We start from the raw sequence: 20,974 nt of genomic DNA, 5'->3' as shown, positions 1-20,974 counted from the left end.
ACAGGGCAAACATGGGAAAAAGCGAAGAAGAAGCAGAAGTGGAGCCAATAACAAGAACAATGAGAAGGGGGGGAAAAATCGAAACTAAGCAAAACAAAAGCTAAAACCGAAACCGAATCAGAAACAGAAACAGAAAACGCAACGAAAACGAAGTTTTGCACAATTTAGTGCACATTGTTGCCATTTATTGTTGTTATTGCTGCTGTAAAATTGACTTAACTGTACTGCAACAGCAATAATAGCTACCCCCGACCCCTTAGTCACCCCTGACTACATGGGAAAAAATTAGAACCATATTCAGGGTCTCCTAATTTAAAAAAGCACAAAGGTTTAATTAAATAAACTATATTTTATTTGTTGCATTTCATATTTATTAATTTACGCACACTGCAAGGTCACACTCAAAGATCTCAACAAAATAAAAGGTCACAATGACAGCTTAATAAGATAAATGAATACGTGTTTTTGGAAGCCAGACAAAAATATATAACATAATAACCTTTGTTTTAATATACAAAATATCACTTAATTTTTATCAGTGCATAAAAGCATTAGAAAATCCCTCCTTGGTCTAACCCTTTTTTTTATTTGTTGCTACTGGTTAGGGAACTTTGTGCCCATTATTGATCCATGGCATATAGGAGAGACTATTCCACCTTAACCGAGGGGCGTAACCTCGCTCAACTCTCGACCCCCCGCCCTTTTAGTCCCCTCTCATGGGCATGCCTAATACGGGTCTTTATTTAATTTAATGCCATTTTGTGCTGCCACCACACTGAAAAGGGATGAAGCCGAAGGAACAACAACCGCAGGAGCAAAGAACAACTTAATATTCATAATAATAATACGGACAAATAGACTGAAGGAGAGATAGCAAAAACATCAAATGCCATGAAGGGGAAGTAGAATGTTGCTTTTTCTGTTTAATTGGCTGCTGTGAAAATGAAAACGTATAATATTGATTTAAGCCATACCTAATCAAGTTTCCACAAATATAAAAGTGGTTTAAAAACAAATTGAAAGAGTTGTTATAGCCATTTAATTTAGCCAAAGTCTTTGAAAAATACATATTATTAAAAAAAACCTTGTAGTTGGCACTAAGCCGCTTCAAATGTATATTCAATGCATTTACATTTCAACTCTTTACTCAAATTGTTGAATTTAATTGGCTCTTTATAGCATTCGTTTTCATTTATTTAAAATCTCTTTGATGCTCCGAAAACTCAGCGACTTTATGTGCTTTTAAATTTGCACTCAGCATAACCATTGCAATTTCTTTAAAATGTTTGTATTATTCTTGGCTCTTGCACCTTTGGCTCTTCCATTCTCACATCTTGACACTGTGCAAAATAATAAAAGTCTGTAAAATAATGGTTATAAAAATGAATACATTTTAAAATCATTTATTTCTATTACTTGAATTTACGTTATTAAATTTTTGAAATGACTTACTGAGAAAAATCTCTTAGCTCCCCAACTCATGAGTAATAAATAATTTTGTTAATCATATTTAAAACCAAATCGATCCTATTCTATGCCTATGGCATGGTCACACTTAATTTTAAACCAACCGTTGATTTCACTGATTTATGTAAATTGCGTGTTTGAATATTTTAAAAATGTAATTTAAAAACCGAATTTTGACAGTGTGCCGTATTCATTACTGCGTGAATCATTCATTCGATAGTCGCTGCAGTTGCTGCCATTCCCATGTAAAAGTTGCGCCACTTTTGCCCATGTATGTGTTTTGGGTTCATGTGTGTGTGTGTGTGTGTGTGTGTGTGTGTGTGTGTGTGTGTGTGTGTGTGTGTCTGCCGCGTGTGTGTTTAAAGAAATTGTTTATTATACAGCAGCAGGCGGAAGGCTGCGCTGCATTCGCCTCCTTGCAACAATAACACAAATAAAAATTCAACAAAAAAAAGGAAAATACTAGAAAAATGAGAAACACATGTCCGCTTGGGCGCCTTGTCTTACCGCCCCCTCGACCCACCATGCGCCCAGCCCAAATTCCCACGACAGCAGACGCCTTGTTGCACATGAATAGACACGCACACACATGCAATTACTCCCCCCATCCCGCTCCTCATTTGTCCTTTATTTTTTCTTTATTTTCAGTACTTTGCTTAAACGCTTTAAATTGTTTTCCATTTTCCTTTTTTTTATACCCTTGCAAGGGGTAGATTAATTTTTGTCAGAAGCTGGCAAGGCCTTTAATACTTTCTGGAAAATATAAACTATATATGTATATACTTAACCAGGATCATCAGGCGATTCGATAAAGACACGGATTTATTTTAATCGATTTTAAAAACTTTTCATTATTATACAAAAATATATATATAGTCAGAAGCGACTCGTTGTTTTGAGTGGGCTTATCAGAAAATAAAAGCTCAAAAATTAAATGCGTTTCATTTTTGTCAAAAGAATAATTTACGGCATTCTTACTGATCTTAACTGATTTGGTTTTAAAGAAAACCAATAGAAACAACATTTTTCTTATAGCTTCAAGGATGTTTCAGCATCGACCTACTGTATTTAGTTTCCTTTCCTCTTTCCTTTTTGATGTTGGGGCAAGAAAATTTGTACCTAAGCGCATTTAGGGAATTTAAACTCATTTTGCGAGCCTTTTGGTAAATCGCTCAGGACCTGGGTATTTTTTTCCAAATTCCTTTATGGGGGAATACACTGGATAAAGAGTTTGCTTACCTACAACAAAACACTTGGCAGGATTTAATTGAATATTTTATAGCCTTTATATACAAATTACATTTGATAAGCATTAAAGAATATTAATTAAATAAAAAAATTTTAAATTAATTTTAAATTTAAGCAAATAACACTTAACTAATATTATACAATTATATAATAAATTATACCTACATATAATTATAAAATTTACTCTGATAAAATAACATAAAAACAGCAAAATAAAATAAAATTTTCAATCATTAATCATTATATTAAATTAATTTACACAAAGTCACCAGTAAACGACATTAAAAATTCCCTAATAAATTAACCCAATTCACGTAACTATTTAAGCCAACAAGCAGCTGATGGGCCACTAATGAAATATTTCCCCTGGAGTTAATTACACAGTTAACCCCTTCATTCGCGGGAATTCGCTGGATTCCAATTGAATCAATTTCCAATTAGAATTTCACAACGCTCAATCACTTTGCAGCGCCATCTAGTGCAAATATTGAGCAGCACTCGGTTCGCGGGTCAAGAAAGGCCAACATTTGCCTTTAACCCGCGGGAAGGAAAGAGACAGACAAATTTCTCAAGGGCGTTGACTGTGAATAGGGGTTTTTTGGGTTAAGATCCCCATAAATTTTTACTAATGTTTTTAAAAGGTTTCTGTTGAACTTCCCTTAATTAAATTACCATAAAAAATCAAATCATTAAAGAAATTGGTAAAGAAATACTTTCAAAATTGTATTTATATGTATTCAATAATATATATTTTTATGTAAACAGATTGCTTACAAAATAAGAAATATACGCAGAAATTGATTTTGAAATGTTTTTTCTCATATTACTAACTCTTCTTTAGCTTATAAAAAACTAAAATTCGTTAACCCCCTGATAGAATCCTGACTACGCCCCTAATCTATCGTATATTAGAGGTGCCAAACGGGCGTTGAGGGGGAGGGGTGTTGAGGGGGCGTTGGGGGCGTGCGCTTTGCTTTATTGTTATAGCGCAAACAATTTCGTGTCATCCGCAATTAGGCAGACTTCAGGCTCAGGCTCGCGTAATATCGATTTAATTGCGCCCCGCTCGACAAAAGGGGGAAAACAGGGGCTAGGATGGGTCACGAGGGGGTTAAAGGGGGCCTGATGGGACCCAGCATATATGCATGTGGTATCCAACACAATAACAACAGCAAAGTGGACAAAGTAGCCACGGTGAAATGAAAGAAAAGCGAATGCGACACGCAAAGATTCAAAAGACGTAAATGGATGACTTGCCTAATTTGAATACCAGTCATTGAATTAACAAGTGAGAGAAAAATAAATAAATATATATTTTTTTAATAAAAAGAGGTATTCCTATAAAAACGTAAAAAAAATATTTTTTTTATTTAAATCTGGCTAAATATTGGTCGAAACTGCGAATGTCAATCAAATAGCATTTGCAGCCGAAAAATGTTATTTTTGGCCAATCTTCGCAAAAAAACTAGTTGCTACCCTTTATAAAAAAATTCAGAAAAAATAATTTATAAAAATCAAATGGGGATGAATGGTGTAGCTGCATAAAATAGTCAGTTTGACTTTGACCCAGTTAAAACAAGAACACTCTACAAAATATGTGTTTTATTTTCGTTCAAAAAACTGTTAATGCTTTTTGAAAGCAAGATATTTAATTTTAAGACCCCGCTGTATTTGTAAATATTTTTCATCAATTTCTAAATTTAAAATAAAAACTATGAAAGTATGTCATAAATATTGGTATTGGTATTAAAGAACTCTGCATTGACAACATTTTTCTATTTCCTATATTTGCAGGTAAGCCATGTTCCAAAAGAAGTTACATTTGAAATTATTAAACTAGAATTAGTTGGGTAAGTTTGACATAAGCTTATGTTTTGGTGACTTTAATTTGGACTCAGGGCCACTTAAAGGGATTCACTGTTCCCATTATCCTCGAAATTAAGCTGCAAAGGCGCAAAAAAGAAGGACACGTTTTCGGCTTGGTCTTAATCTGCTCTAGATCCTCGAATCCCCCGCACTATATGCATAATTGAATTTAGTGTACCACTCCGCTTGTTCTAATTCTCACTCCACGTCGAACTGAATGAGGTTCCAATTTGATTGCATTAACATTTGACATCGTCAGGAGCGCAGGACTTTTGGTCAGGATGGAGGAGACGTGCCGAAATACAAAGGGCACAACACACACGCTTACACTGGGGGAAATAAGTGTTAGTTGGTTGGCAGAATCGATATGTACAAGATTTAAGCTTAAAAGATTTACAAGTAAAAATTTATAAATAATAAAAGCAAATTAAAAGGAAAAGTTTTGAAGATGAATTTAAAACATTTCTTTGAATAAGATATTTTGCTAATCATTTTTTTTTTTGGCAATTAAAAACATTTTAAAGTTTGTGTTTATTTATGTTGTAATAAAAAATATATTCCATTAGTTAAAGTGATTTAATCATTTTTAAAATTTAAATTAACCCATATGCTCTTAAGATTATTTGGGCTATCTAAAGGCTATTTAAAAATAGCACAAATTCTTAATACATTTAAATACATAATTTTTTTTGGCTTAAAATAAATTCTTAAAAAAATATACCTTAAGATTAAAACATATGATTTTCAAACGTAAAACGACACTAGAGGCCACCATTTTTTCTCTCAGTGCGCCTACACAGATGTGTGCATACATTAACAAAAGGTTTTCGTCCTTTCTGCGGCTGCCTGTGTTCCTGATGCTAAAGTTGCTTTGTTGCCGGCCTCCGTTTAATATGCAGGATTTTGTTATTAATATTCAATTAAAAGGCTTCAGCTGGAGTGGTTTAAAAGGGGGGCGGCTTTTCGCAGGATGCCATGGGGGCGTGGCCAGTTGGCAAGTGCGAAGGCGGCGCGAAAAGTTTTGCTTAGCTCTCCTCAATGCCTTTTTCCCCTATCGCTTTATTTTTCTTTGGGGCCCGAAAACAAAAATTGATGAATTTATTGGCCTGGCCACGCCCCCCTCCTCAACGCCCCCTGACTAATTTATGGCTGCTACTGATGAGCGGAAAGAAGAGGAAAACGTAACAGCAGCTGAGCAACATAAATTTGATTACGATTTTTCCAATTTTGTTTTTTTCAACATTGTTTTCGGAGAGTGGGAACAGTTGTGTATCCTTTACTGTTCTCAGTTGTTTCTTAACGGAATTTAGAATGAAGTGCAATTATATATTGGGCACATTTTTAAATTCACCTTCTTAATGCTTTAATCTGGATTTTGATTTTTTTCTTTTTGGATTTATTGTCAACTGTTTGTTAAACAATTTCAAATTCCCTGTTGTTTATGCCTGACTTTTTATTTAATAAATTAATTAAGCATAACCCTTTGATGTTTAAAATTATTAAAATACTTTAAGTAATACTCTTTATTTTACATAGACCTTTTTTAATTATCTTTGTTTATTTCGTTAATTTCCTAAGTTGTCTTTAGTTACTTTTTCATTTTTCCTCCTTTTTTACACTTTATCTTGAAGTTATTCGCTTTGTGAAAAGTAAACTTCCGCTAAGGAAAAAACAAAAAAAGGATAATAAACACATGACAATCCAGAAAGTGCGCGTGTATGTGTTAATTTGCTTGAGTGTGTGTGAGTGTGTGGCTTAGTTTTCCAAAGAGGAGGAAAAACTTTTGTTTACCCAATGCTGGGGAATGAAAGATATTTCCAGCGAAAATTCCTTCGTGAGGGATCTAATTAACATAATGTTGGGAACACCCCCTCGTTCACCTTTTTTTTCCACAATCTCTATGACACTGCATTTGTGTGGGTGTATGTGTGCGTTTGTGTGAGTGTGTGTGTTTGCTTGTATGTGTCATTAGCGTTTTCGTGGCATGTGTTTTTCCACTTTTACCAACTCCGGTTTATGTTGCCATTGCACACAAAGAAAAACTTTTATAAACATTTAAAAATAGGGTTAAACAAGGATTTACAAACCTAAATATCTAGATATCATATTTAACAAGATTTAAATATTTAATTTATTTTTAAGCACAAACTAAATTTTCAAGACAATAACATATATTTATAAACATTTTTGTTTTATTGTTTTCCCTATATAAATATTAAAAGGTTAAAAAAATGTTTTTTTTCTACGCGTGTCCCTTAATCTTTCCCTTTCGCTCCGCACTCTACCCGTCTCTTTCGCTTTTCCTTTTGCGGTGGCATTTTCAGCACGTGCGTTTCCAACAATACCAACAACAATGGCAGCTAAACTAAACCCAACTAAAGTAACTACAAAGACAACAACAATGCTGACAGTCCGCAATTACAATAAACAAAACAAAACGCAGCAAATTCTGGCAAATGGGGAAAATTGAGAGAAAAAAAAAGGTGTGAGAAAAAGACACAACAACAGAAAGGAAATGGGTTAGTCGTACAAAGGAAACTAAAAGGTGCGGTCTCGAAAAGTGTACAATACCCTGATTATGGTAATACTTCGAAAAAGTACAGTCAGCAGCCGATTAGCACTAATAATAATGCGTGATAAACGATTACCCAACACTCAATATATTGAGCAATTATCGTACACTACACATTTGTTCATTTATTAGAAAGCAATTGGAATGAACATTTCTTTACTTATCGAAACCTGAATCACATATAATCGCGATAAATTAAAATGTATCCTAAAATTTCTCAAATAGGAGTGTGTATATTTTACATTATTTTTAAGATTGTTTTTACATTTCCCAATAGCTAAAGAACTCACATTTCTACTGCGTAGTTCCTAATTTACATTAGACTCAATCAAAGATGTTTTTATACCATCTAAAGGTTAGTAAACCTTCATATTTTTTTCCTGTTCCACTTCACATAATTCTGGACAATCGTAGTGATTACAGTAATTCATGATCTTAGGGACAATAAAAAGCAAGTGTCACAGCGAGGGCAGGCCAAAAGTAATTTTAATGTCTCGCCTGGAAGTACATAAAAGCCGAAGTCGTGGGTAAAACTGAAGAACAAAACTCAAATCCTCTAGGTCCCAAGCACGCAAAAGAAAATGGGTATGTGTGTTAGTGTGTGTGTTTGTGTGTGTGGAAGGGGGGTGGGTTGGGGATGGGTATTATCGGGGAAGTGGTTTTTACTATCCAACGAGAATCTACCGCAACTAAAAACAAAAGTTATGTGTGCACGAAAAATCATGTCCAGTCATTTCCTGTACAACTTTCGGTCGAAGGACCCATGGGGTCCTGCCACAAAAAAAAAGGGGGGGGGGGGGAGGGGGGTTTCGGGGGTCTACAACACACCATTTCCTCCCCTTCCCTCCCCTCAAGCCAAGCGGCTTTCGTTCGGTGGCCTTTTATGGTCATAAAAATTTTATTATAATTTTTAATAATTTAGGCAAGCATATTGCTGCCAGCCAAGCGAACCCGGAGCTATCCGAAGTTTTTCCACAGTTTTTCTTTGCCTTTTGTTTAACCCCTCAACTCCCCTTAACTCACCTCCCTCGACCCCCTTTATCACCTGGCATATACGCACGCCGGGCATTTCCGGCTCTATATATGCCCGGACTTTTCTCTGGACGGACAAAATACGGACGGACCTGGACACGGACACCGATACGGACAGTGCAGCACAGTAGTCGCAGTCAAAGTGCAAATGCCGTAAATCATGGCGCTGGTAAACAAGCAACAGTGAGAACTGCACAGAGAACTGCACGAAAATAATGGAGGACTTTGCGGAAAAGCACCCGTAAATACCCTGGAAATAAATTATTCAATTATAGAAACTTTTTAACATTTATATTGTATTTGCCATTACTTTTACATTATTATTTATCAGTGTGCAAGAGCAAAATTATTATTGTTTATTGTTATTGTTTATTGTTATTGTTTATTGTTTATTACGTTTTGGTATAATCTTAGATACAAGTTATAAAAAACTCCTTTAAATTTTTGATTTGATTTAATTTGCATTTCCGAATCATATTGTATGAAAATATAAGAGACTTTAATATTAAAAAACAAAGAGTTCTTTTAACTCTTAAATTTAATTCCTAATAAACAAATCATTAAACCGATATTCTCCGTTTTGAAAAGGGTATAAAAAGGGGAAGAAAAACTCTGAAAATAGCGAATGGGATAGTCGTATAGCTATAGCAGGAGCTAAAGCGATAGCGATACGGATTGTGGGGATATATACGATGTCTTTCGGCGCGTTTCGTTAGAGTTTTAAGCGCGTTTTTGAGCTCCGTTTTTCCGTGTTTTCCGCGTTTTCCGCGTTTTTCGCGCTTTTTTTGCTATTCCGTTCAGATGTTTCCTTTTTATTTTTTTTTGTTTTCTTGTTTTTGCCCTCCAAAGGTGCCGCCAATTTGATGAAATCGTTAGCATTACCTTTTGGCTAGATGTTGAAAGAGGGAAAAAGGGAAAATTGCTGGAAAAACGAGGAGATTTTCCATAGTTTCAAGTGTGTGCGAGTGTCAAGGATAAGGCGAAAGCAAAAGAAGCACGGAAATTTCTCACGTGTACACCCGATAAGGAATTAAAAAGAATTTCGCGTGGTCAACTTCTGGAATATTAGTGGCACTTTCAAGTGCGGAAACAAAAATAATCAATAGCAATGATTAACAAACAATTAACATTTTTTTGTATTTTAAATTAAGTGTCAAATACAAGAAATTTAACATTTTAAGAAATCTTAAAAAAACAAAAAAAAACAAAAAAGTACAAAGGCTAATCAAGAACTCAAATCTTTAACTCATAATTTTATTTATTTTTTCCAGTTCGAATTTTGTTGTGCATCATTTATTTAATTTTTTATATTTTATAAAACTGTGATTTTATAGTCATTTATTTAGTCTGCTTGGCAAACAATTTAGCACTGATGCAATACTGCAAAATTTTAGTGTTCCTATTATTATAATAAGGTATCTATAGCTTATATTAGATAAGAAATATTGGGATAGAAGAAATGATTATTTTGAGTTATAAATACTTCCAAATTAAATGTACTTAATTTACTTAAATTTACTTCACAAACAACTGGCATTTTCTTCTGCTTTAAATGCTCTTGGGTCAGCACCGACTTTTCCTCCTAAAAAAAGAAAAAGAAAAATGCGAATAACAAACAAAAGCCGCAAATGCCAAGGCCAAACACCGACTGACAAGGGGATGAAAAGGAAAAATAGGGGGAGGTCCTATCCCATATGTCATACATATGTTTGGCGGCCCGTTTGTTTATGGGGGCCGCATTCAGTCGAGGAAAAATGGAAGTGAGGAAATGTACATAAGCCCAACGGAAAATACAAAAAAGTAAGCTACAAAAAGTGTGAAAAAAACGCGTTAAAAATCGCCGGAAAAAAGAAAACCCTGCAGAAAGCAGAAATGCGTGCAAAGTCCGCATCGAGTATATTTCAATTTTGGCTACATGCAGAAAAAAAATGTAAATGGAAAAAGAAACATCTTCTTTCGAAAAGCACAAAACTACAATAACACTTTAAATAAAGTATTTTAAAACCTTAAGACGGTTAAAGGTATTTGAAAATTTCTACACAATAAATCTTACTGTTTCTAGTTTTAAAGTCGACTTTAAACTTTTATAAGACCTATATCTGTAACTTTAAGCATATTTGCTTTGGTCTAGTGATTTTTATAAATTTTTCTACCATAAAATGAAAATATCTGTATATTCGGCTGGAGACGTTTAAATATTAATGTAGTGTTGGTAATATTAAAATATATTTCTTAAGTTTTTCGGTGCAGAGATGCAGTTACATATGCAGCTTAGCAGCAGTTGGCAGTCGCAGTCTGCTGCAGTTGATGGCACAAATCCAGACAACTGACAACCCCACACATTTCGCCTCATAATACCAGAGTTTTCATACACATTCTGCCCTTTCATTTGGTTTAAACTTGACCCACAAAAACGAATTTTATTGCATTCGCTTGCCTTGCGAGAAGAAAAAAAGGTGAAAGGTGGAAAAGGGATTGGAAATGCGAGTGGGAGTGGGGTTAAAGTTGGGGTTGGGGATTTTAAAAAGTCGAATCTCCTTTGGCCTGGCTTGTAATTATTTTTTATGGCATCTGTTTTCATCCCGATTTCATTCATTGCGAAACCGAAAGATGTAACTCAATTAAGGGAATAATATAAACAACAAAAAAACTTGAATAAAAAAGTATGGAATAAATTCCAAAAACGGATAAGTTACACAAATGTTTGTTGAAATATTTTGAAGAATATTAAACAGTACCAAGACTTGCGCTTTTGTGGCGGAATTTGCAATTAAAGAACAATTTCTTTAAAATCTTCTAAACTTATATACATTTTTTGAAAAATCAATTTACATGAATCTTACATTTTACTTTTAAACAATTTCTTTGGCGACATCTAGCGGTTGACAGCAGTGTATTGTCGGACATATGCTATCGCATAACATATGTTAAGCTACAGAGGCTTAAGAGAATTTGTTTAGCTAACAAAACTTCATTTCTCATTATTTTAATTATTCAGTCAATTATAATTATAAATATGTTAACATTTCGTATGCAAAATTGTATTTTTAATTTCTTGTTAAATAGACCAACTGACAAACACTTTACACAAATTTTCTGTACCTTTATCACCTTGGAAATCCAAATTTAGGTATTCAAATTAAAAAAAATTATTTAATTCAACCACTAAGAAAAAGTAATTCTTATATAATTCCACAGTTATTTTGGTAGCTCAAACTTTTAATAAATTATTATATGTATACAATTATATACTTACTCAATAATTTCCACAATCCTTCTTAATCACCTAATTGCATTTAACCTTGCTGTTTGCAGCTGAGTTAACAATTGCCTGGTGAAAATGAAGAGAATGCGCAGCAGTCGCCTCCTGGAGCTGCCACTGATCCTACTGCTGATCCTGACGATGCTCCTCCAACCGACTGCCGTCCAAGCCAAGTCGAAGAAGAACAAGTCCAACTCGAACTCGCACCACGGTGACTCCTCGTCATCGTCGTCGTCGTCGTCATCGTCGTCATCGTCGTCATCGTCGTCGGGATCCTCCTCGTCCGCGGGGAATGAGGAAAACAAACCGAAGAGCGGCGATAATGGGGGCCAGCACTTTGCCATTGAGCCACAGGATCAGACAGCAGTGGTCGGATCCCGGGTGACATTGCCCTGCAGGGTGATGGAGAAGGTGGGTGCCCTCCAGTGGACCAAAGACGACTTCGGACTGGGCCAGCACAGGAATCTGAGCGGATTCGAACGCTACTCCATGGTGGGCAGCGACGAGGAGGGCGATTTCTCCCTAGACATTTATCCACTGATGCTGGACGACGATGCCAAGTACCAGTGCCAAGTGGGTCCCGGTCCGCAGGGTGAACATGGCATACGATCGCGATTCGCCAAACTCACCGTTCTCGTTCCACCGGAGGCACCGAAAATCACCCAAGGCGATTACATGGTGACCACCGAGGATCGTGAAATCGAACTGGAATGCGTTTCGACGGGTGGAAAGCCGGCGGCGGAAATCCATTGGATCGATGGTCTGGGCAATGTCCTCACCAAGGGCATTGAATACGTGAAGGAACCCTTGGCCGATTCGCGCAGGATCACAGCCAGATCCATACTGAAATTGGCGCCCAAAAAGGAGCATCACAATACGACGTTCACGTGTCAGGCACAAAACACGGCCGATCGAACGGAGAGATCGGCCAAACTGCTGCTCGAGGTCAAGTATGCGCCCAAGGTCACCATTTCGGTGGTGGGTGGTGCCCTGGCGGGCGGTAAAATTCCCGAGGGCGCCGAGGTCATCCTCAGTTGCCAGGCCGACGCCAATCCGCATGAGCTCAGCTATCGATGGTTCATCAACGATGAGCTAATGACCGGTGATTTTACCACTAAAATGGTGAGTATATATTATTAAACTATTAATTATATATGATTATTATTTACAATAATTTTTTCCAGATCATTCACAATGTCACACGGCAATATCACAATGCCAGTGTCAGGTGCGAAGTGGTCAATGCGGTGGGCAAAAGCGAGGAAAACCAGAAACTGGACATAAGCTGTAAGTACTAAATATTTGTTATGTCTGGTATTTGAAATATTTAAAATATATATCATTTTTTCCCACCATAAGTTGGTCCAGTTTTCCGACAACGCCCCGTTAGTGTGGAGGCGGACTTGGGCGCCACTGTGACCATGCGTTGCGAGGTGGCTGGCAATCCCACGCCCGAAATCGAATGGATCAGCGAAAACTCCGATAAGGTAATTTAAAATGTGGTCATACAGATCTAAAGAACTCGCGGTTACCCAAAAGAAAATCCTCCACTCATTTGAATTCCAATTGAATTTTCTTGATGATTGTCTCAGCATTGCTTCACTGCTTAGGCATTATTAATCTAAAGAATTCGCGTATGTTAAAGAAAATGCTTAAAAATGATTAATCTAAAGAATTCACGAAATGTTAAAGTAAAATCAGCAGTGATTAACTTTAATTAACTATACTGGCTTTAAATTTGATTGATAATTTGAGAAACCTTTGATGTTAAGATGAGGCTGAAGAATTCGCGTTGATTTTAAAGTAAACAATGAACTCATTTGAATTCCAATTGAATTTTCTTTATGATTGTCTCAGCATTGCTTCACTGCTTAGACATTATTAATCTAAAGAATTCGCGTAATGTTAAAGAAAATGCTTAAAAATGATTAATCTAAAGAATTCACGTAATGTTAAAGTAAAATCAGCAGTGATTAACTTTAATTAACTTTACTGGCTTTAAATTTGATTGATAATTTGAGAAACCTTTGATGTTAAGATGAGGCTGAAGAATTCGCGTTGATTTTAAAGTAAACAATGAACTCATTTGAATTCCAATTGAATTTTCTTGATGATTGTCTCAGCATTGCTTCACTGCTTAGACATTATTAATCTAAAGAATTCGCGTAATGTTAAAGAAAATGCTTAAAAATGATTAATCTAAAGAATTCACGTAATGTTAAAGTAAAATCAGCAGTGATTAACTTTAATTAACTTTACTGGCTACAAATTTGATTGATAATTTGAGAAACCTTTGATGTTAAGATGAGGCTGAAGAATTCGCGTTGATTTAAAAATAAACAATGAGCTGCCTTCCAGAGATTATGTGACACTACTATAATTTTCTTGTACAATACATAATTACCCTTTATTTCGCAGGTTGTTGGCAATTCACCGGAACTGAAGATGAAGGTGACCAGCGACAGGGCTGGCCGATACTTCTGCAAGGCGGTGGTCAATGGCTTCCCCGAGATCGGAGCCGAGGCCACGGTCTATGTGAAGAGGGCCCCGAAAATAACGTCGCATAAGGTGCAATTTGGCGGCGTTGGTGGCCGCGTGAAGATCGATTGCCTGGCCTTTAGCATACCCAAAGCGGAGCACATACTCTGGTCGTTCGAGGGCAAGATCATCAATATGAGCAGTGCCGATCCGGATATCTACATATTCGAGGAGCATCATTTGCCGGAGGGCGTGAGGGCAGCGCTCATAATTCGCGACAGCAAGGCCACGCATTTCGGGAAGTACAATTGCACGGTGATGAATTCGTACGGCGGTGATTCACTGGTGATCACACTGCTGCGTGAGCCGGGCAGCATACCCGTACTGCTGGTCGTCATGGGCTCCATGTTCTGCGTGGCCATCATCCTGATGATCGTGATGATCATCATTGTGTACCGAAAGCGACGCAGTCGCAAGAAGCCCATGCCGGCGGACGTGATTCCAGAGGCGTCACGTGGCGGCGACAAGTTGAACGAGCTGAAGAGCGAACTGCGATCGAAGGCCTACGATGTGGAGTACTCGGAGGCGGGCGGCGATGGACTGGCCATCAATCTGACGCAATCGCCCATGCCCGATGTGCAGATGAAGGGCGCCACTTTGGGGGTACCGCTCGCCGGACCCGTGAAATTCGATGAACGATTTTCGGGCGATTTCGGGGGTGCGGATCGATACAATCGCCAGTGTCACATCAAGAATCTGAAGAACCAGCAGGAGACCGCCTACAAGGGCAGTCCCCAGGCCAATGGATATGCGCATTACTTCGAGTATGCCCTCGACTACAGTCCGCCTGGTGAGGGGGCGGCTGTGGTTGTGGGCGGGGCCGGTGCTGGAGGTGGAGGTGGAGGTGGAGGTGGTGCTGCCGGCAAGGTCAAGAACGGTGGCATGAACTCGGCCACACTGCCCCATTCTGCCGCCTCTGTAAACGGGGGCGGCGCTGGCAATGGGGGCGGGGCCAGTTTGCCACGCAACCAGAGACACGAACTTCAACAGTCACAACAGCAGGCCAACGGATTTCTAGGTGAGTTAAGTTGTGTTAATTTAAGTGAAATTAAATAAATAATTAAATATAAAAGTCTCGAAAAGTGCTACTCAATTAAAATATTTTTGGCTTCGATTTCCATCCATTTTTAATTATTTTAATCATGAAAATATGACAATTTTTTAAATTTGTTTATTTAAATATTTTTGAAATTGATTTTAGTACTTAAAAATTTAATTCAAATTTAAACTATATTTAAATTAATAAAAATGAATTTAAATGATATAGAAACTATTTAAATATAATATTATTCTTAACACTATACTATTTGACACCTTTTAAGTGGTTTTTAAGCCTCTTGGGATTTCAGTGTTTATGTTAAGTATTCTAGATTTTGAGTCTCTTTAAAATGTAATTGAAAAGTGAAAAAAAACAAAAAGGTTGAAACCAAAATTAAAACAATTTTTCATAGTATACCATTTTTAAACATCTAAGAGATATCAGATTTACATACATATACAGTGTGCAAATAAAGTTTAAGTACATTCATACAAAATGTACGTATACTTTTTTTGCTCACTGTATGTATATAAATTGTAAAAATCTTTAAAGGCTTGAAATCGCTACACATGTAAAATGTTAGTTTATATACACACCAAGAGGTGGCGTGTCAATGTTAAATTAGTTTTATTCAGTTTAGCCAAGATAACGGGTTTTTACACTCTGTTATGTTTTAGTGTTAAAGTATTCGTACCATTATTTTATAAGTTCATGTTTGATTTACACAAAACACTTAGCACAAAGAGGTAACTGAATGTAAAAAGCTCTATGAAATTTAGACTATTCTATTTAATAATTCTCCTTTTACCTAACATAAATAAATAAATCGAATTTTGTTGCTTTTCCAGGACAACCGCTGCTCCAGAACGGCATCGATAGCCGCTTTAGCGCCATCTACGGTAATCCCTACCTAAGGACGAACTCCTCGCTGCTGCCCCCCCTCCCGCCGCCCAGTACCGCCAATCCGGCGGCCACGCCCGCCCCGCCTCCCTATAATGCCGCCCGCCACGGCCATGCCCACAATGGGGGCCTCAAGCATTTTGTGGGCGGGGCAGTGATCACGACGAGTCCAGTTGGGAATTTGAACGGAAGTGGGGGCGGCGGCGCCTCGACGCCCAGTGGCATGGGCGGGGTCGTGGCGGCGGGCGGCAGTGTGAGCGGTAGCAGTTCGAATTTAACCGCCAGTAGTAATACCCTGGCGGCCACGCCCCTAGCGGGCGTAGGCGGAACCAGCGGCCAGTGTGCCCAGAGTCCGTCCGGGCAATTTATACTGTCCAATAATGGCAAAGGACACACGCAAAAAGGACCTCTGGCCACACACGTTTAAATACGCAAAATGCCCGAAAGATCACCCTATACATATATATATATATAGATATATACTTAAAAATCATTGGAAGAGCCATTAGCATAACCCGTAAATGTATTTAAAAAAGATAACGCAGAACTTCTAGTGGTAATATTTTTTTTGTCAGTAAATAATAGCGTAATTCTGATTCAAGTGGTGTTAACTATTTTCGAAAAGGCAATCACTATTTTCAGCATCAAGTGTGAAATTGATATACACCATTGAGATTTTTGTTCGTATTGCTCGGCATATAAAAAAAAACGGACCCTAAGAAAATAGTTTAAACACCCTTGAGTAAAAATTAAACATATGTAAAACAAGAAAAACAAAAAAAAACAAAAGCATAGAAAAAAAGAAAACAAAAACCGTATTGTGATTTATAGCGTTAATTATTTTATGGCAAAGCTCGATGAGTTTTGCAACGGCAAATTATATCAACTAGTGCAAATCTTAAGCTACTTATCGAGTAAAAAAATCGTATATCAATTAAACACGGAACGTATCGAAAAGAAATGCAAAAATAAACCAACTACAAAACTTCAAAAGTTCATTTTAAACAGCGAGTTGCATACATTTTTAAACGAAAACCGAAAATCAATTCAATTATATATGTAAAAACGTAAATATAAAATGCCTGTAGTTAGTTCCAAGTAAACGAAAAAATCTAAAAAAAAAAAAAAGAAAATGCAAAAGCAGCAAGCAAAAACAATTTTCTAAGCCAAAATTTATCCAATTTTTAGACTTTAATAAATATATAAAAATATATTTATGAAAAAATACGAAATGAATGCAGTGAGAGAAACTTTTAGAGTAAGTGCTGTATTTTATTTGTGACCCGGTCAAGAAAAGCCAAAAGTAAATGAAAATGAAAAAATAAACTTAAACTTATTTTCTGTAACGTATAATTTGATATTTTTTTTGTTCTTCAAAAAACACCGATTTGTTTTTAAAGTTATATTTTTTTGGGGTGTTTCAGTATTAAAACAATTTAAAAAACAATGCCCAAAAACCACAAACTCTTAGAAAATATTAGATTAATAAATCCATATATTGGTGTTCAAAGTTAATTTGATTAATTTAAGAAAGGCCGCCTTCATAGTTCCCAAATCCAAACTTGATCGGGTTTCAAGGGCCTCAGCATCAGCATCCATGTGAAAACTAAAAATTTTTTGTCTAGCCCTTAAGCGAGTAAATGAAATTTAACTTTAAATCAATTATGTAAAGAAACAAATGGAATATTGTATATCGTATAATTATGAAGCATAAATGTGTATGTCAACGCTTAAAATAAATGACTAGCTAAGATTAGAGAGAATGATTGTTTTTTTTTTCTGCCTAGAAATATAAGCCTATTTATAAAAGTAAAAAAAAAAGTGCATGTAAACAATTTTAAAGGTAAAACAAAAATTAAAAAAGCTTAGCAACAATTTGTAAAACATTTGAGCGATCTACCAAAAAACCAAAGTAAGTGTAAAGCGTAAAATTTTTAACACGAAATGCTGCCTTATGATTCCTTGTTGGGTTCTTAAATCATTAAGCCAATACTGTAATTAATTTTTTTTTTTGTCAAACATATACACGAAATATACATATTTATATAGAGTAATACACAAAATGCTTTAAATGTTCTTCATTTAACCTGATTTAATTACTCGAATCTATTTCTATTTCTATTCTTTCCTTGGGCTGGTATGAGCTTTTTAAATGGGATAACGTTCCGAATATCGGATATAAAAGATGGTGTTACATTTTTTGGATAATTGTCAAACGATTCAATTAAGAGTTCAATTACATAGACGTTACAAAAACGAAACGATACAAAACAAAACAAAAACAAAAACAAATTCAAATGCAAATCCTATTAAGCCAAGTAAATTATGATAATTACAAGAAACGAATATGTGAAGTGCAGAATGCAGAGTAAAAGATTCAGAAAATGAAAACGGCGTCGAGAACTAAGAACGTACTGCGTGCAAAATGAAAAGAAAATGAAAATGTATCTTTAAGTCGAGAACAACTCAAATTAGTTGCAAATAAAAATACAAGAAAAAGAGGAAATAAAAAATATTTCAAAATGCTAAATATCCGATTTTTTATTTTGGTGGTTGATTATAAAAAGAAGATGAAAGAAAAAAAAAACGTGAAAAGGGATTACTATTTTTTTTTTTTTGATTAAGACTTCAAAAAAAATTTGTTCAAGTTGTATGCAATGCTTTAGTAAATTACTTCCTAAAAAACGATTTAATCGAGAGAACTGTAAAATTACATAAAACTTATCAACTTTCTCATAGGTCGCAATTTTAAAATAGCTCACTAATAAATTATTGAGAAATTAAAGTCTTATCAACCAAAAACAACTCCTAGCTTTGATTTACAATAAAAAAAAATGTAATAATAATTTGAAAAATATTTTTTCTAAATTGGAACAAAAACTAATCACCTTACCCTTCAAATTAAATTGATTAAGTTTATTATTACCTTAATATCTTTCTCCAGTTCGTTTCGGTTCGCATTTTGTAGGTCCTACGATCCATCAATCATTGCAGATCATTTTCCAGCAATTAAATATTCGTTACCAGAACTCAGATTCGTGAACATCAGGCAGTTTCATTCTTCCATACTCTATTTGAACACTCACAGTTTTTTACAGCTGCGACTGAATGAAGATCATTGAACTATTAGTTTTATAACTTTTACCTGGGCATTTCCTGAGCTCGGGTTTCCGCCTCCTAAACTCTTTTTTCTCTAGGTTTATTAGCCATGGGAGTTGTGGTGTGATCTTTGCGAACTCAAAGGCGAACGACAAAACATTTGCATTATTCAGCTGCAAGAAATTAGCCAAAGGAAGTGGTAGTAAGTAAAAATGAGTTGAAAAAAACTCCACAGTTAATTGTCATAAAGAGAGTTGTGCACGGAAAAAAATAGGGCTAACACAATATGCCAATGGTATTTGGCTCAGACATTTTAGTTATCTAAAACTATATCACAAATTAAATAATATAATTACATACATCAAACCACCTGATTATGCCAAGTTTTTACAACCTTATGGGATTATTAAATTTTTTTTACTTTTAAACCCGGTTTTGAAGAGTGCATTTTAATCGGCATAAACAACTTATCATGTTATTTTATTGAACAACGCACTCTGGTTTCGGGTTTAACAAAACTTTAAGCCATATATAGGCAATATATGAACATTGTTTATAAATACACTTACTAGTTCCAATAAAACCAGTTCGACTTATAGGCATTAACGGTAGTTGAGATATGGTACCACATTTCTAATTCCAACATAAAATCTTGCCCATGCTGAAAATGTTGAACTATAAAATGAAATTCTTTCGTAAAAGATAGTTGACAAAACGCCTATAGATTTGATATACAAAGAAAATTATAGTTTACTAATCCAATTCACAATAACTCCAACTGGAAAATTCTCACAATTTGATATATTGATACATACAGTAGGCAAAGTGTACTTTAACTTATTTTGCCCACTGTATGTAGTTTCCTATGATCTTAACATACGATCTTATTTGTAAATACTTTAGACACCCATAATTACCTGTTGATTAAATGAGCTTCACAAACACAAATCTAGATTATTAACGATAACAACTTTGGAAATATAATAACCAAGTGACTTTAAATCTCTATAAATGCAGCTCTTTAAGAGACTTATTAAAAATATGCCCTCCAAATTTCTCACCCTTCTTTTCGCTCACTCTTTGTCGTGGTCTTCCTTTCCTTCGTTTTGCGTTTTGCGTTTGCGGCTGCGCTCTCCGTTCTTCCTTTTCGCCCCCTTCCTTTGCTTCGCTTTGTTGTGTTGTCATTTTTCGGACAGGTGGTCGTTTTTTTTTATACGTTTCTTGTTTTTCTCTTAAATGTTTTCCTTTTCTCTTATTTTGTCTCTTTGCTGACTACGCATGCTCTTTCAGATTTACAAAGCCGCCTTCACAAGAAAAAAAAAGATTTGTTTTACCGTCGGCAAAAGGCAAAATTTCTGTGCCAGCACATTTTCCTTTGAGTTTTTCGCTTCGCTATTTGTTTTTTTCGAGTGGACAACTTCCTTTCCAGTACTCCTCTTAATGAACTATACCACATTTATGTGGTTTATTTGACAACTGGCGAAGCGAGGGGAATATTTGATATTTGCATATGGAACGGCCGTTGTCTAATCACTGAGTAAATACTGCATCGAATCGGTTGTAGTTTTATGTAGGTGTACTTAGGGTCGATTGCCCCAGTAAAATGTCAACTTTCCACGGAACTCGAAAGTTTTTAAGCCGAATTCTTGGCTTTGCAATGGGAAACTGGGAAATTCAGCTCTAAAATTCAAAATTTAAATTTAAAAAAAAATCAAGAAATTTGAAGCGCTGTATGTACATATGTATGTAGTTCATTTTAAAATAATTTTATATATTATTTTTAAATTGCGACATAAACTACTTACATGTATGTATGTTATTTATAGTAAAACCCTGCGAAATAATATTCAAAAGTTAGAATGTCATACATCGTTAAACTCGTTATTAAATTTCCTATCAAATGGCCTTCAAAACTAAAAAAAATCTTAACATGTTTCTGTATTTCTATTAA

At 35.6% G+C, this 20,974-nt stretch overlaps 1 protein-coding gene and 1 long non-coding RNA gene across 4 annotated transcripts in view; one reads left to right on the top strand and one right to left on the bottom strand.

Moving 5' to 3' along the window:
* The window catches only part of LOC128260387 (irregular chiasm C-roughest protein), a 44,636-nt gene extending 27,923 nt beyond the window's left edge, over nt 1-16,713 (top strand). The window contains exons 2-6 of the mRNA XM_052993354.1: nt 11,501-12,569; nt 12,632-12,734; nt 12,807-12,934; nt 13,866-15,003; nt 15,873-16,713. Coding sequence (XP_052849314.1) covers nt 11,526-12,569; nt 12,632-12,734; nt 12,807-12,934; nt 13,866-15,003; nt 15,873-16,351 — 2,892 coding nt within the window. The 5' untranslated portion in view covers nt 11,501-11,525 and the 3' untranslated portion in view covers nt 16,352-16,713. The remainder of the gene's footprint in view (nt 1-11,500; nt 12,570-12,631; nt 12,735-12,806; nt 12,935-13,865; nt 15,004-15,872) is intronic.
* On the bottom strand, nt 14,889-20,288 carry LOC128260388 (uncharacterized). 3 transcript variants are annotated; one of them, XR_008268135.1, is made up of 4 exons: nt 20,085-20,288; nt 19,070-19,196; nt 18,851-19,022; nt 14,889-14,999 (listed from the first exon to the last, which is right to left on the bottom strand). It is a non-coding gene; the product is annotated as an uncharacterized LOC128260388 (long non-coding RNA). The 3 variants fall into 3 exon arrangements; XR_008268134.1 differs by having other exon boundaries at nt 18,851-19,196; XR_008268136.1 differs by lacking the exon at nt 20,085-20,288 and adding an exon at nt 19,941-20,045 and having other exon boundaries at nt 18,851-19,196.
* Between the last annotated feature and the right edge of the window lie 686 nt (nt 20,289-20,974).

Source organism: Drosophila gunungcola (assembly GCF_025200985.1).
Source record: "Drosophila gunungcola strain Sukarami chromosome X unlocalized genomic scaffold, Dgunungcola_SK_2 000023F, whole genome shotgun sequence".
In the NCBI taxonomy this organism is placed as follows: domain Eukaryota; kingdom Metazoa; phylum Arthropoda; class Insecta; order Diptera; family Drosophilidae; genus Drosophila; species Drosophila gunungcola.
This window is presented reverse-complemented; position numbering and strand designations above follow the sequence as displayed.